At 44.1% G+C, this 17,545-nt stretch overlaps 1 protein-coding gene across 1 annotated transcript in view; it reads right to left on the bottom strand.

Moving 5' to 3' along the window:
• LOC126106477 (mannose-binding protein C-like) overlaps nucleotides 1-17,545 on the bottom strand; it is a 98,603-nt gene that overhangs the window by 29,153 nt on the left and 51,905 nt on the right. Inside the window, exons 3-4 of the mRNA XM_049912777.1 lie at nucleotides 13,210-13,240; nucleotides 2,737-2,988 (exon numbers count right to left, since the gene is read on the bottom strand). Coding sequence (XP_049768734.1) covers nucleotides 2,737-2,988; nucleotides 13,210-13,240 — 283 coding nt within the window. The remainder of the gene's footprint in view (nucleotides 1-2,736; nucleotides 2,989-13,209; nucleotides 13,241-17,545) is intronic.

The following is a 17,545-nucleotide window of genomic DNA, read 5'->3' as shown; positions in this document are numbered from 1 at the left end:
ATTTTTTCGGATGAATCCAGGTTCTGTTTACGGCATCATGATGGTCGCATCCGTGTTTGGCGACATCGCGGTGAACGCAACGTTACCCAAGATGTTATTTACAGGACAAGACATATAACTTAACATAATAGCTTATTAGTTTTAATTTTTGTTTTGTTAGGAATAATGTTATGATGCTGCAATTAACGTTATTCACAATACGGTTAGAGAAGCATTCAGCAGTCTGACGTGATATTTCAACATTGCAGAGACATTTCTGCTCGCATTCCATGGAACATTGTTAAAGTTGGGCACTACCGGAAATACGGTTCGATAATTTTGGTACAGCATATAAATGTCGTAGTTAATGGTAGGATTACCGATGGCATTGGTAGCACTGGTAGGGAAGAAACATAAAGGTATGAGAGAGAGAGAGAGGGAAACTGGGACCCGGCGACTTCTTTCCGTTTTGTTTGTTTGCTTGTTCTGCACACAATTAGAGGTGCGTGTCGTTCAGTGTCAGTCCACTGTGCACGTAATCCCCTCATAAAATATAAATTGCATTTTATAAGCAATAAAAATTAATTGCTCGGGTAACTTCTGCCCTTTCTTGTAACCAAAGCAATTACTTTTTATGGATATACATGCACAAACATAAAAATCTATATCATTATTATTGTTAATTTGTTCTCAATAGAATGTTCTTCATCATGATTAAAGGCGAGAGTTTCTTGTTATTATTGATAAGTGCAAAAGTTGTTTACAACTAATATAAACACATTTTATATAAGTTCAACGAACTATTGAAGCGACGTTTCGTATGTTTTTGTTAGAGCTTTTGTTTAATTTTATCATTTTTTGAGGAAATATTCTAGATATTTATGATAAATGTGTATAGTTTTTATTAATTCTATTACAACATCCTTCTGTTTCACGTTACAAATCAACAGTTACCGAATAAAAATTGAATCAAATAGTGACCGTTTCAATTTTGCTATAAATGCCACTTATTTTTAAATAAGACAAGAGGACAAATATGTAAAACAAATATGTTCCATAGATTATGCGGCCGTTCATTTATCCTCATTCTGATTCTAGACGGTCCACTGCTCCCTGTTTCTAAGAGTCTAGTAAGACACTGACTGCATACGCAAACAAAGCGACTGAAACGAGATAACGCCTGATAGGTATTCACCACACCTAACATATGGGTAACACTGTTACGATCTTAACTGCCAAGGCTACTCGAAAAATATCTTAGTCTACATTTATTTATAATAGTCTAGCGCAGCTTTCGGTAGTTTCATGACTCTAAACATGGTTTGCGTGATGTACAATTTTATTTTGACAACAATTGAGATGCTGACATAATAAATGAATGCTGCACTGATTCACAGTCAAAAAACCTAAAATTGCTCAAGGAAAGATAATGTACACCAATAGTGAGTGTGACGCATACGATTTGAAGCTGCATGCCTATTTATTGTTTTTGATCGCTAGAAAAGCCGTATACACCTATGAGCCAAATCATTGTGATCACCTGTTGTTCCACTTTTCAAATACAGTACAATACGGATTCTACTTGGCACGGAGCTGGCCAAGACGTCAACGTGAGTTCACTATTGTTTCCCTCAAACCACTGCAGCACGATCCTGACCTTGAAACATGAACAGTTATCCTGCTGGAAGATGCCATCGCTGCAGGGCGAGGCCTCAAGCATGAAGTGATGCGGTTGGTCCACAGTATTGTTCACGTAGTTAACTGCCATCATGATGCCTCCCTTCACCACCACAGCTCCCATGAAAGCCCAACGCAGTGTACCCCATAGCATAATTCTGCATCTGTAGTGTGGTGCAAGTTTCAAGGAGCCGTGACGGCGTGTAAGGTCCCAACAATCGACCTGGTGTAACAAGAAATGTGATTCATTCGACAGGTGACACGTTTCTATCGTCGACAGTAGAAGCTCTGTGACGCTGTGCCCACTACAATTATAACTGAATACGTGGTTTGGTCAACACAGGAAGACGTAGGGGTCATGTGATGAGGAGCTTCTGTTCAACAATGGCCTTTGAAACTGCAAAACACTTATACCTACACAGACAATGTACCCTGTCGTTAGTGCTGCCTATTCTGAATGACACAGTGGGGGATGCCTCTACCTCTACATTTTGTGATGAGACGTAGTCGTCCAATACCGTACAGCCTACATGTTACTTCACCATCCTTCAACCACTTCACCATCCTTCAACCACTTCACAATCCCTCAATCACTTCACCATCCCTCAACCACTTCACCATCCCTCAACCACTTCACCATCCCTCAACCACTTCACTGTTCCTCAACCACTTCACTGTCCCTCAACCATTTCACCATCCCTCAACAACTTCACCATCCCTCAACCACTTCACCGCCCCTCATCCACTTCACCATCCCTCAACCACTTCACCGTCTCTGAACCACTTCACCATCCCTCAACCACTTCACCATCTCTCAACCACTTCACTGTCCCTCAACCACTTCACTGTCCCTCAACCACTTCACCATCCCTCAACCACTTCACTGTCCCTGACGTCAGTGGATTTCCTAATTTCTGCCCCGTATGTTCGTTACAATGACTGCCCAGTCCTCTCTTACCTGCTTACATTCTATCGTTACTGTGTCACGTGCCAGCAACAGCACCTGGAAGCTCGCGGTGGGCAGTGGTCATAATTTTTTGGCTCATTAGTGTGTAATAATTAAATTGCAAAAGAAATTACCATCCATTCCCACGAATACACCTTCGTCGGACTGGTCGGTGATTCCGAGGTTGCCCCAGTGCACACCTGGCACTTTGACGAACATCTGCTTCAGCCCGTCGAAGGCGAGGCGGTTGGTCGGGGAGGCCAGCTGCGCGCCCTCCTGCTCGCAGGTCTTCTTCGCCGCCGACCACGGCTTCAGCGTGCGGTGCAGCTTGATGAGAGCGTAGCCCCGCAGGTAGTGGTAGCCCGGCGGGATCTCCGGCACCTCGGCTGCAACAGCACAGCTCAGCTAAGCGGCGCTGCATACCACCCCACGCACAACTCTAGTATAACATAACTCGTACATTTTATTTGCAGCCCCGGATCTACGATATTTCCCAACTGAGACAAAAACTTTATAGTGGTGCACCCCCCCCCCTCCCCCCTTGGAGTGTTTGAGATAGCAGGCCAAAAATTAAGAATAAAAGATTTTTCAAAAAAGTTCATTTTTTAGTTCACATCTTTCTGAAGACGCTGATATAAAAAACATATATATGTTTGTAAAAATGAAAAACATGTTATTGTTCTTAAGTGTGCCAAAGTGCAGTCCCACTCCTCTTCTTCTAACGTACGTCACTGCACTTCACTCTCTTTCTTACCTTTTATTCCTGTTAGTCGTTTATTTCCATTCTGGTAAAAAATGTAAATGTCGTGTGACTATCAGGGATTTTCTCTGCCTCGTGATGACTGGGTGTTGTGTGATGTCCTTAGGTTAGTTAGGTTTAACTAGTTCTAAGTTCTAGGGGACTGATGACCATAGATGTTAAGTCCCTTAGTGCTCAGAGCCATTTGAACCTTTTTCGTGTGACTAGGGCCTCCCGTCGGGTAGACCGTTCGCCGGGTGCAAGTCTTTAGATTTGACGCCATTTCGGCGTCTCGCGCGTCGATGGGGATGAAAAATGATGATCATTACTACAACACAACACCTAGTCCCTGAGCGGAGAAAATCTCCGACCCAGCGGGAATCGAACCCGGGCCCTGAGGATTGACATCCCGTCGCGCTGACCACTCAGCTACCTAGAGCTGACTCTACGGATTTCGCTAATAATTACATTGAAGCGCCAAAGAATCTGGTATAGGCATGCATATTAAAATAGACAGATACGTAAACAGGCAGGATACGGTGTTGCAGTCGGCAACGCCTAATGCGAGACGACAAGTGTCTGGGACAGTTGTTAGATCGTTTACTGCTGCTACAATGGCAGAATATCAAGATTTAAGTGAGGTTGAAAGTGATGTTTTGGCCGGGCACGACCGATGGGACACAGCACCTCTGAGGCAGCCATGAAGTAGGGATTTTCCCGTACGACCATTTCACGAGTGTATCGCGAATATCAGGATTCGAGTAACACATCAACCCTCCGACATCGCTGCGGCCAGATAAAGATCCTCCAAGAAGCGGACCAACAACGACTGAAGAGAATCGTTCAACGTGACAGAAAGGCAACCTTTTCGCAAATTGCTACTGATGTCAATCCTGGGTCATCAAGAAGTGTCAGCGTGCGAACCATTCAACAAAACATCATCGACGTGGGCTTTCGGAGCCGGAGGCCCACTCGTGCACCCTTGATGACTGCACGACACAAAGCTTTGCGCGTCCCCCGGCCCCACCGGCAACGTCACTGAACTGTTGACGACTCGAAACGTGTTGCCTGGTCGAACGAGTCCTGTTTCAGATTGTATCGAGCGTATGGACCTGAATAGTCATTTCGATGGCACTTCCACCAACGATTTTAGAAATTCTGTTATCTGTCCCTTCTGCCTTATTTGATCTTAAGTCCTCCAAATCTCTCATAAATTCTGATTCTAATACTGTATCACCAATCTCTTCTTCTGCCACACTTGACAAATCTTCTCCCTCATACAGGCCTTCAATGTACTTTCTCCACCTATCCCCTCTCTCCTCTGCATTTAACTCTTGATGTTACCGTCCTTGCTTTTAATTTCACCGAAGGTTGCTTTGCCTTTCTTATATGCAGAGTCAGTGCTTCCGACAATCATTTCTTTTTCGATTTCTTCATACTTTCCAGGCAACCAATTTGTCTTAGTTTTCCTGCACTTCCTATTTATTTAATTCCTCAGTGAGTTGTATTTCTGCCTTCCTGAATTTCCCTGAACATTTTTGTACTTTCTTCTTTCATCGATTAACTGAAGTGTTTCTTCTATTACCCAAGTGTTCTTTGCAGTTACCTTCTTTCAACCTATGATTTGCTTTCCAACTTCTGTGATGGCCCTTTTTAGGGATGTCCATTGTTATTCATCTGTACTGCTTACTGAGCTATTCCTTATTGCTGTATCTATAGCCCTAGAGAACTTCAAGCGTATCTCGTGATCCCTTAGTACTTCCGTATCGCACTTCTTTGCGTATCGGATCTTCTCGACTAGTCTCTTCAACTTACTCTTCATCACTACTATATTGTGATATGAGGCTACATCTGCCCCTGGGTACGCCTTACAATCCAGTATCCGATTTCTGAATCTCTGTCTGACCATGATGTAATCTAACTGAAATCTTCCTGTATCACCCAACCTTTTCCAAGTATGCCTCCTCCTCTTGTGATTCTTGAAGAGAGTGTTTGCTATTAGTAGCTGAAATTTATTACAGGAACTCATTTAATCTGTCTCATCTCTCATTCCTTGTCCCAAGCCCATATTCTCCTACAACCTTTTCTTCTACTTCTTCCCCTTTAACTGCATTCCAGTTCCCCATGACTATTAAATTTTCATCTCCCTTTACATACTGTGTTACCCTTTCAATATCCTCATACACTTTCTCTATCTCTTCATCTACAGCTTGCGACGTCGGCAGGTATACCTGAACTGTCGAAGGCATTGGTTTTCTGTCGATTCTGATAAGAAGAACCCTGTCACTCAAGTGTTCACAGTAACACACTCTCTCCTACCTGCCTATTCATAGCGAATCCTACGCTCGTTATGCCATTTTCTGCTGCTGTTGATATTACCTTGTTCTCATCTGACCAGAGATCATTGTCTTCTTTCCATTTCACTTCACTGATCCTTACTATATCTAGATTGAGCCTTGGCATTTCCCTTTTCAGATTTTCTAGTTTCCCTACCACAACAAGCCTCTGACATTCGATACCCAGACTCGTCGAACATTATCCTTTCGTTGGGTTTTCAATCTTAGTAGCTTAAATACTTGCTGTGTCAATGATACAATAACTGCCGCTGAGTACAAAGCGTATGAATCGCGTCATATTGACGACCACCAGACAGTGGATCTGCCGGGTGTTCTGTCCACAAGCAGTGATCTTTTTTAGGAAAAGCCTGGAATAATTAGGCTAACTGTTATGAGTGCAAACTAGAAATAGTATCTCACAAGCTATTCATCCAGCTGTCATATTCCATTCTGTGGGGGAAAAAACGACCTGCCGTCTCAAAGTAAATGAACCAGATGTTGCATTGGAGAATCATCGAACCATCAAGCAGTCCTTATGCAAGTCCACGTTTATCAGTAGCTAAGCCTGGTTGTAAAATACGTCTGGCGGTCGATGCTAAAGTTTTGAGTAAAATATTGGTACCAGCCAGGACGAAGCCTAAAAATCGAGGAGAGCTGCTACAAAAATTTCATGGAACAATGTATGTGAGCAGTATTGTTTTAAGTGCCTCTTACGGGTAAGAATATGCAGAAATAAACTGACTTTGTTTTTGCTGGTAGGAGCTGTCAGTTTAAAATCTTGCCGTTTGGTATCTCTGTTAGCTCTGTTGTACTTGTCATAGTTCTGGAGTTGGTACGTTAACCTGAACTTCTGTATCAAGTTACACTCTACATGGATGATCTGTTAATTGCCACTGCTGCCTAAACAGAGTATCTTACCCTCAGTAAAAAAACTATTACAAACCTTTAGGGAAACAGGTGTTACTAGAAGTTTTCAGAAATCTGAGACTGGGCAGACTGAACTAAATTTTTTGGCCATTTTGCTTGATAGAAAATAAAAGCAATCATCAATTTGACACGTCCTCAAACAAAGAAAGTACTCAAGTCATCTCTAGGAGATTGTTCTTTTTGTGGACGTTTTGTAGACCTGGCTCTCAACAGGACTGCAGTGAAAACTCTATTGAAGTACGAGGCACAATGACATTGGTCACCTTAGTGCCAGGTGCCTTTTAACAAGATCAAGGCCAGCTTGTCTGAAGGACGGGTGTTGTTTCATCCTGTCATTAGTCTTAGACCTTTGCATAGACTTGATGCTTCAAAAGTAGGAGTAGAATGCCGCCTATTCCATTCTAATCAAGAGGATAGTAAAACTATGGTATGGACAATCAGTTTTGTGAACTGCGTCTTAAATAATTGTAAGTAGGCTTATTCCACAATCAAACTAGAAGCATTTGCGATGGTGGGAGCATTCCAGTGCTGCCACTATTATTTAGTGCGACACTACGTCAAACTATACAGTAACCTCATATCCTTAAACTTTCCGCTTGGTGTGTTGCTCACTGTCACAACAAGAATATGACTTTGAGATAGTGTGCGTGAAAGGAACAGACAATGTGGTCACTGATGCATTTACGAGGCTCCCACAAGGATTATAAGACATCACCCACAATACATACAATGAAAGCGATGTACGTCCGCCGCTCGTGGTCTCGCGGTAGCGTTCTCGCTTCCCGAGCACGGGGTCCCGGGTTCGATTCCCGGCGGGGTCAGGGATTTTCACCTGCCTCGAGATGACTGGGTGTTTGTGTTGTCCTCATCATTTCATCATCATCCAGGAAAGTGGCGAAATTGAACTGAGCAAAGATTGGGTAATTGTACGGGCGCTGATAACCGCGCAGTTGAGCGCCCCACAAACCAAACATCATCATTATCATCATCAAAGCGATGTACAGTTGTTGGTCATGAAAGATAAAACACATCAGCTACATTTTCTTGATCTTTGCACGAATGCGTCGCATCTGCAAGTCAATGATCCTTCATGGAACAATGTAAAGGAAAACTGATAGTAGAGAATCATGCACAACTGACATCCCACTATTTGATAGAAGATATTGTACTATCAGAGAAATCCATATACTGAGCAACGGCCATAAAAAATCTGATTTGGCACACACGCATAGCAAAGGGTCACTTTGGCATAAAGTTTACAGACAGACTCAGTGAGTACTGCTACTTTCCCAACATGTCATACTGAATTCAACACATGATCAAAACCTGCTTGATTCGTGATAAAACAGAAGCCACAAGCTTCTGATGCAGGGCAAAATTGTACTCTATCATTCCACACAAATAAAAATAGTGCTTTGCCATAGGTATGTATAGACCTCTTCCACAATCTAAGGCTAGAATTCGAGATGCGGTAGCATTTTACGCTGTGCTTAACAAGTATTTACGACTGTATGCAATCAGGAATGTGACGAGTCTGTCGTTAGATTCATATGAGCTGACCATTTGGCAATAGCTGGCAAGCCTAAGGAGCTGCTCTCAGACAATGGCACACAATTTACAAGTGACGAGGGGGCATATTTTCTCTGGAACAAAGGGATGAGAAAAAATTTAATTTCAAAGTATTATCCAGAAGGTAATACAGCCAAGCAATTCTTTTGCGAACTGCCTCAGTTTATGCTTACATATGTAGTATGAGACCACATGCCAAAGTATTTGGAACCCTTTGAAAGAACAATAACAACTGGTTACACTTGGCATGAGTGGTTGGTTGACAACCCAGAAGATAATGAATGGCGTAAACCTGTTTCGGAATAAGTTTGAGATAGAAAATCTTCACACATAAAGCAAGACATACATTAATAATCTTACACATAAGAGTGAACTAAAGGAAATACTGTTTTTAAAGTCACTCCAGTCTTGACTATAAATTTGGTGTCTTAATCCTGACTCACAATCATCCAGAATCCTCTCTAATATCTAAGGAATGAAAACGTAGGAATTACTATGGATTGAATAATTTAAAACTATTCATATTTAATATCCAGTGTTATACTTACTTAAATTTAGAGTTCAGAAGTTGACAAGTCTACACAACACAAATGGTGTGAGCTATTTGTTTTCCATTAATGGGCCACTGTAAGAGGAGTTGCAGAATATATTTGTCAGTTTGAAAAAGGTACGATATAGCTTTCTTTAACGAGGTACGGATTCATCATTGTGGATACTGCTCGGATCGATGATTACTGGGCATGTAGTATGGTCGACACTATACACATGGTCATTAATTCTTTGGGAAACATTAACACTACACGTTTCTGATATTGAAATGCTATGCCTGCTGGAAGATACCATTCAAATCTGTGTTTTCGGCTGCCCCATAAGAAGAAATCCGTGTTAGACTTGTGTTAATATTTTTTTAATCATTTTTGGCATCCTGTGTGAGGCCACTCCAGTTCCTTTTTTTCACTACTGAATTTATTGTTTTGGGGACCAGGGTTGGGCAACTCCGCTCCATTTCATTATCTCCTATTTCCTACAGCATTGATTTCTACAGGACAAACCAACAGTGAATAAATGAAGTCTAAAACCCTAAACCATTTTCACAGCTGTCGGCAACATCCACGATTCACAGCCTGTTGTCTCTCGCCAGCTCGATTGCCAAGCGGATTATGGCCATTTGGAGAAACGAGAAGAGCGCGTTGGTACGTTTCCATAACGAACACACGGAAAATTCGTACACTGCTGTAAAGAAAAAAGAAGCGCATGCACGACTACAGCCGACCTGCAGGACAAGGCGCATCGCCGAACCGGTTGGGGGTTGGGTTGTGGGTAGCTTTGTTGGGGGAAGGAGACAAACAGCGAGGTCATCGGTCTAATAGGAGTAGGAAAGGGCAGGGAAGGGTGTCGGCAGTGCCATTTCAAAAGGAGCCATCCCAGCATTTGCCTGGAGCGATTTAGGGAAATCACTGAAAAGCTACACTGCTGGCCATTAAAATTGCTACATCACGAACTTGACGTGGTACAGACGCGAAATTTAAGCGACAGGAAGAAAATGCTATGATATGCAAATGATTAGCTTTTCAGAGCATTCACACAAGGTTGGCGCCGGTGGCGACCGGCGTTGCCTGGTGAAACGTTGTTGTGATGCCTCGTGTGAGGAGGAGAAATGCCTACCATCACGTTTCCGACTTTGATAAAGGTCGGATTGTAGCCTATCACGATTGAGGCTTACCGTATCGCGACATTGTTGCTCGCGTTGATCGAGATCCAATGAATTTTAGCAGAATATGGAACCGGTGGGTTCAGGAGGGTAATATGGAACGCCGTGCTAGATCCCAACGGCCTCGTATCACTAGCAGTCGAGATGACAGGCATCTTATCCGCACGGCTGTAACGGATCGTGCAGGCACGTGTCGATCCCTGAGTCAACAGATGGGGACGTTTGCAAGACAACAACCATCTGCACGAACAGTTCGACGACGTGAAAATGTAATCGCATGTCAGTTCTAGGATAATATATCTGTCCGATGAATACCCGTTTACCATCTGCATTTCTTCTTGGTGTAGCAATTTTAATGGCCAGCAGTGTAAATCAGGATGGCCGGACGCGGGTTTGAACCGTCGTCCTCCCGAACGTGAGTCCAGTGTGCTGACCACTGCGCCAGCCCGTTTGGTCCGCCGAACCAGTTGTCAAGGTCCCTGTCCAGCACACTGTAGTTATCCCCTCAATACATAAATGGTCCATTCAGTGTGTATATTTTATTTAGAGTTGGGTTCTAAAAGTGTTGTTATTTATGAAGATATTTTTAATCATAATTGTCACTGTGGTGTACAATCTCCGGCTCGGGGCGGGTTGTGGGCTTGTGGAATCATCATATTTGTTGTCACGTGTACGTTTGTTGATTGTTTTAGAAGTTCCCTGCACCACCCTGTAGTCACAGTGTTCATGGTAGGGCAGCCGGCCGCTGTCTGCATAGCTTCTGGCCTGCAGGAGTATTGTGCCCGTTTCTGACAGCCTTTGTAGCAACCGTTTTCGGGTCATAGCTATTTATTTGGCGTAAAATACTGTAATAAAGTATTGCGAATTTAAAATTGTACCCTCTCGGTTATGTTCCTGTACACTCCCGAATGTTAACGTAATTTTTCCTTTCTCTTGTGTTCATGATTGTTCTTGGGCTGTGTATGATTTGTTTGAAGTTTAGTCTCAGAGAAGTTTCACATTTTCACGTTCTATTTTGTTGATGAAGTTGACTAGGACCAGCCTGTGACAGCAGTAGTCAGTTCCGGGCGTTAGTTTCTGTGCCACCTAATGCTTATCTCTGCTAGCTGAAGAACATCATGTTCCGAAGCAATTGTGCTAAAGGTTTCAAATGGACAACACGTCTTGTCCACAGCAACCTACGAAAGTAATCCCAAAAGTAATGTCTCCTATTTCTTTATAAGTACATAGACCTGTTTATTTCTACAATGGTTTACATCAGTTTACAGCTTGAACATTTAGCTATTTTTCGACATAATCACCATTTCTGTCGATGCATTTTTGTAGACGCTGTGGCAGTGTTTGTATGCCCGTGTCATACCAGCTCGCCGCCATGCTGTTCAGAAAGTTATTAAGCTCTTCTTTCACCTCGTCGTCGAAGTTGAATCGCTGCGGGCACAATTAACGCTGACAGGTACTGTGAGACGGTGAAAAAACTCAAACGGGCAATTCAGAACCGGAGAAGTGTTGAGCAAGGGCGGACACATTCTCCATGAAAACGCTCGCCCACACATCGCTCGGCAAACCGTTGCTCTCCTGCAACAGTTTCAGTGGAACATAGGTGATGGTCACTGGGCGCCAAGTCAGGATTATAGGGTGTGTGAGGCATTATGTACCTAGGTTAAAAGACCACTTGGCCGGAAAGCGATTTAGCTCCGACGAGGAGGTCAATGAAGAGGTTCAAAAGTTTCCGAACAATGGCTCAAATGGCTCTGAGCACTATGGGACTCAACATCTTAGGTCATAAGTCCCCTAGAACTTAGAACTACTTAAACCTAACTAACCTAAGGACACCACACACACCCATGCCCGAGGCAGGATTCGAACCTGCGACCGCAGCAGTCCCGCGGTTCCGGACTGCAGCGCCAGAACCGCTATACCACCGCGGCGGCGTTTCCGAACAGCATGGCGGCGAGCTGGTATGACATGGCCGTACAAAAACTGCCACAGCGTCTACAAAAATGCATCGACAGAAATGGTGATTATGTCGAAAAATAGCTAAATGTTGAAGCTGTAAACGGATGTAAACGATGGTAGAAATAAACAGGTCTATGTACTTAAAAAAACTAGGAGACCTTACTTTTGCGATTACCCTCGTATCGAATTTGCCTTTGTAACAGAATGTAGCCATAATGTTTTCCTAGCCTTCTCCACTACACTTAACAAGCAGTCATAGTGTGGAAGACTGGAGGTCCAGACTGAGAAGCTATTCGAAAGAACTTCAATCAACGACGATTGCTATGACTGTTTGTCACTGAAGGCACACTCATAATCATGCAAGAGAAGACCTCTAGTGAACTACACATTTTTGCACACAGGCTTGATCATTTGCCCTCTGCAATAAATTCAAGGTCTGAGAGTTTCTTCGTATCTTCTTTGCTCCTTAGAGACTAATAAAAGCGTCAGATACGGGAGACGCGGGCAGTGGGCACCTGAAGATTTCAGCCCATATGCGTAGAATTTTGTGCGGAAACGCTTCACGTTTATCACATTATACGCAGATTTGGGGACTTACTGCTGTCCCGTTTACCCGTCGGTGGTGGTACTCACATCTCACTCTTTGAATGAATGGGAGTTTCGGTGTGTAGTACAGTGCTTCATCCTATCACCACGAGCAGCATTGGTATTTGTTGGCAACAGTGCTAGTAACAAAGTTTCATTTATCATTGTATTAGCTGACTGATGTTACAATACTAGCGCAGGCTGTAAAAGTGGGGAAATTTAGAACTGTGGAATCACATTCTGTAAGTACGTAAGAGTTACACACTAGAAAATGAAGTAATTAGATCGTCACAGCCGGCCGTTGTGGCCGTGCTGTTCTAGGCGCTTCAGTCTGGAACCGTGTGACCGCTACGGTCGCAGGTTCGAATCCTGCCTCGGGCATGGATGTGTGTGATGTCCTTAGGTTTGTTAGGTTTAAGTAGTTCTAAGTTCTAGGGGACTGATGACCACAGATGTTGAGTCCAATAGTGCTCAGAGCGATCTGAACCATTTTGGAGATCGTCACAAAGATCTACATATATACAAAAAGCACGAGTAACCTTCCGTTGGCGCATAAGTACTTCTAATTCTCATCGCGTCTTTCCTATTAGCAAAGTTTGTTTACTTGATATCTGATGACAAAATATTTTTGCTGAGACTCTGTTGCGAAATGATTTGAAAGACATTGAAAGTGGTTTCTTACAAATATTTCAAGGTCCCGAAAACATCGAAATGCCTCTGGTTTATTACGGCCTTACTCGCGTACCTGTATTAAATATAATTATTGAACTCAAAATTTACTCACCTTTGTGGCAATACACCATAGGGGCTCCATTCTGAAAAATTACAAAAAGAATATGATTTGTAACGTACTTCCTTATACTGAAGATTTGATTACGTAGCTAAGATTAGTAATTACAGTGTGCCTGTATATTTGAATCACATAGCCAAAACAGTTATAATTCTGTGCAGAAAACAATGTCGGAATCCTCGCCGCTATTGTGCTGCTGGAAAAAGCTGTAAGACTGAATACCATGCATTAACGTCTGGTATTTAAAACACGTGCACTGGTGAGACAAAGCATTACGACGGCTGCACCACGGCGCCGGGTGCTGCCGGCACGTGACGCAGTAATAAGGGTGCGTGAGCAGGGCAGGCGCGGACGGGGGGTCACCCTCGAGAAGGTAAGGTACTGGCTGCAAATGTGGGAACCCGATGAGGTAAGGGCGTTACAAAAAGGTACGGCCAAACTTTCAGGAAACATTCCTCACACACAAAGGAAGAAAATATGTTATGTGGACATGTGTCCAGAAACGCTTACTTTCCATGTTAGAGCTCATTTTATTACTTCTCTTCAAATCACATTAATCACGGAATGGAAACACACAGCAACAGAACGTACCAGCGCGACTTCAAACACTTTGTTACAGGAAATGTTCAAAATGTCCTCCGTTAGCGAGGATACATCCATCCACCCTCCGTCGCACGGAATCCCTGATGCGCTGATGCAGCCCTGGAGAATGGCGTATTGTATCACAGCCGTCCACAATAAGGGTACGAAGAGTCTCTACATTTGGTACCGGGGTTGCGTAGACAAGAGCTTTCAAAAGCCCCCATAAATGGAAGTCAAGGGGATTGAGGTCAGGAGAGCGTGGAGGCCACGGAATTGGCCCGCCTCTACCAATCCATCGTTCACCGAATCTGTTGTTGAGAAGCGTACGAACACTTCGACTGAAATGTGCAGGAGCTCCATCGTGCATGAACCACATGTTGTGTCGTACTTGTAAAGGCACATGTCATAGCAGCACAGGTAGAGTATCCCGTATGAAATCATGATAACGTGCTCCATTGAGCGTAGGTGGAAGAACAAACTAAAATGAGCTCTAACATGGAAATTAAGCGTTTCCGGACACATGTCCACATAACATCTTTTCTTTATTTGTGTGTGAGGAATGTTTCCTGAAAGTTTGTCCGTACGTTTTTGTAACACCCTGTATATATATACGGATAGTATATGTTCTTTCGGACACGTCCGAACTCTTACGGGAATCGGCAGCAAGCCGCGAGTAATGAGTATAATGGGCAGGGGTCACTACGAATATAGTGCGGGACAATAAGTTGGGAATGTGGGTCTCACGGGAGGCGTACCAGAGGTACGTTCCTGCAGTCGCACTGTCCTCTGTGTCCTCGGTAGCAGCACAGATGGTTACAGCGTCTGCCAGGTTCGAGTCCCTGTCGGGGCACACATTTTCATCTGTCCCCGTTGACTTATATCAACGCCTATCTGCATTTAGGGGTATTCATTTCATTGTAATAAGCGAAGCTGCTCGGTTGTTCCCGTGCTACTGTCGTGAGCGTCTTCGGAAAGAGGCAGGACAGTGAAAATACCACCTGGAGCTAAATGGTTGGGCGTCCACGACTCTTGACAGAACGGGCAGTCCTATGGCTTGCCTACTCTGTAAAGAACAAACAGCTCAGACGGTGGTCTGTGGCGTCTGTGAAGGAGCGCACAGTTCCAGCGCGCGCACAAGTGTTCCGGAGCGCACCGTTCCTCGTCCCTTGTTGGACACGGAGTTCTGCAGCAGACAACGCCTACAAGTTCATACCCTTGACCCATCGACACCGTTAGTTGCGATTGTAATGGGCATGGGACCATCGGGACTCGGCCGTCGATCAATGAAAACGTGTCGGCTCTTCGTATGAATGACTTTTTTTTTTTTTTTTTTTTTTTTTTTTTTTGCTAGACTAGGTCGATGGTCGTCTCCACAAACGCCGCCATCGAAGTGAGCGGCGGCTCGAAACGTGCAGCGCGCCACGGGCGCAGGCTGGAGGGAGCAGCATTACGTTATGGCAGTAATCGAAGACACGCTGACAGCTGCGAACCACGTGCTTGCTGTCTTCCCAGACGGCGATGTCACCTTCCAGCAGGACGTCCTTGTCTCGGAGCCAGAACGGTGCTACAGTGGTTTGGGAAACAGTGTAGTGAACTCAAGTTAATTTCTCGGCGACCAAATTCGCCTGATGTAAATCCGGTGGAACCGATCTCGGGCGCCATCAGCGCGTACGCAGATCAGCGGCCCGTTATTTACGCGAGTTACATGACCTGTGCGTAGACATCTAATACGAGATACTTCCACAAAGGTACCAACAAACTGTCGGATACCCGATCCCCAGAATCAGTGATATATTTCGTTCCAAAGACGGACCAACAAGCTACTAAGCAGATGGCCATAATGTTCTGGCTCATCAGTGTACGGTAGTTCACTGACTCCTGTATTATAAGCGATCTTAAAAATAATACGGTACGGTAACTGCTGATCTAATACTGGAACATAACGCGAAATGTCTCTGGAATAAAAGACAGCATGTTTACTGTGTGATATGCGGTCCTGGCCATTAGAATAGTAAAACCATGAAGATCGCGGGAACAAACGTTAAACTGGCATGTTTGTCTATGCAAATGGTTAGTGGTTCAGAGCAGATGCGCAGTGTAGATAGCAGGAACGCTATCGAAATCTCTGTCTATATCAATACATATTATAGAAGTGTATGTGCAGCGGATAGGCAAAATAATGTGTACAGTGGTGGTAATGGGATGGTTGTGTTTGACGGTCACCACTGCAGGTAAGGCACGCGTTGCACTGGCCTGTGCGTGTTCAGTAGGGAGCAGGCGTCAGTGCAGGTTGTTTACAAGTAGTGCACACTTCGCACTTGCAATTCAAAGCCCGAGGTCGACGTGCAATGAAAGACCTAGGAGAGTTCCAAAGAGGGCAGATTGTGGGGGCTCGATTATCTGGAGCATCGGTAACCAAGACAGCCAACTTGTTAAATGTTTCGAGAGCAACTGTTTCAATAGTCATGACAGCCTAGACAAAAAATCGAAACACATCATCGTGTAAACATAACAGTGGGCGGAAATCAAAACTAAATGGCAGAGATCGTCGTACGCTAACACGAATTGTGTCAGAACAGCACAAAATTACGGCGGCTTAAGTGACTGCAGAGCTCAGTAGCCATCTTCGAGACTCCGTATCTATCGACACTGTCCGCCGAGAACTCCATAAAGCGAATATTCGTGGACGAGGTGCTATACCTAAACCATTAGTGACGGCAACCAACGCAAGAACTTGCTGTCAGGAGCATAAATCCCGGACGGCTGATCAGTGGAAACACTCCGTATGGTCCGACGAGTCAACGTTTTCGTTATTTCCAGCATCGGGCCGGGCTTACGTCTGGAGTACGCCAAAAGAAACCTACAGTCCTGACTGCTTGATTCCAACGGTTAAGCATGAAGGTGGAAGTGTGATGGTGTGAGCAGCCATATCACGGTATTCTGCTGGTCCCATCCTTACCCTCAGAGGCCGTGTTACAGCCAACGATTGCGTGAACATTTTAGGTGATCAGCTGCACCTCATAATTCAAATGTTGTCTCCCAGCAATGATGTCATATTTCAGGACGACAATGCACCCATTCACACCATCAGGACAGTACAGTCGTGGTATGAGAAGCATGCAACTGAACTGCAGCGTTTCCCCTGGCCAGCACAGTCTCCGGACTTGAACATTATCCAACCCTTGTGGGCGGTGTTGGATCGCAGACTCCGGAGCAGATTCCCGCTTCCCTCGTCACTACAGGAGTTAGAAGAGGTTCTGATGGAAGAGTGTCATAACATTCCACTGGAGACTCAACAACCATTATATGCCAATATTCCATGAAGAATCGCAGCCTTATTACAGGCAAATGGTGCTCTGGCCCCTTATTAATAAACCGTTCCCAAGTAAGTACATGTGTTGACATCATTTTTCCTATCCCCTAGTATGTGTGTGCGTATGTATGTATGTATGTATGTATGACGTCTTATCCTATGCCAACAGATCAATTTCAAACAAACTTGCTACACGTATTGCTTACTGTCTGTAAAGAATCGCTGTGGGAATAAGAACCACCTACCTCTGGAAGGTGAGGCAGTAGAGGTCAAGAGAAAGCAGCGTAGTTCACGACTCTCAAATAGCCAGACTATCACCCAGTATTTGAAAATGACAGTACTTACTGACTTGCAAGAAATATTTTGAAACCTCCCCTTAGAAAAATTTATGAATTACTGTGCTGGTAAACCCCTTACGTTATTTGATTTTCAAAC

Source organism: Schistocerca cancellata, chromosome 10, assembly GCF_023864275.1.
Source record: "Schistocerca cancellata isolate TAMUIC-IGC-003103 chromosome 10, iqSchCanc2.1, whole genome shotgun sequence".
Taxonomy (NCBI): Eukaryota; Metazoa; Arthropoda; class Insecta; order Orthoptera; family Acrididae; genus Schistocerca; species Schistocerca cancellata.
Note: the sequence above shows the minus strand (reverse complement) of the source record. Positions and strands in the feature narration are given on the sequence as shown.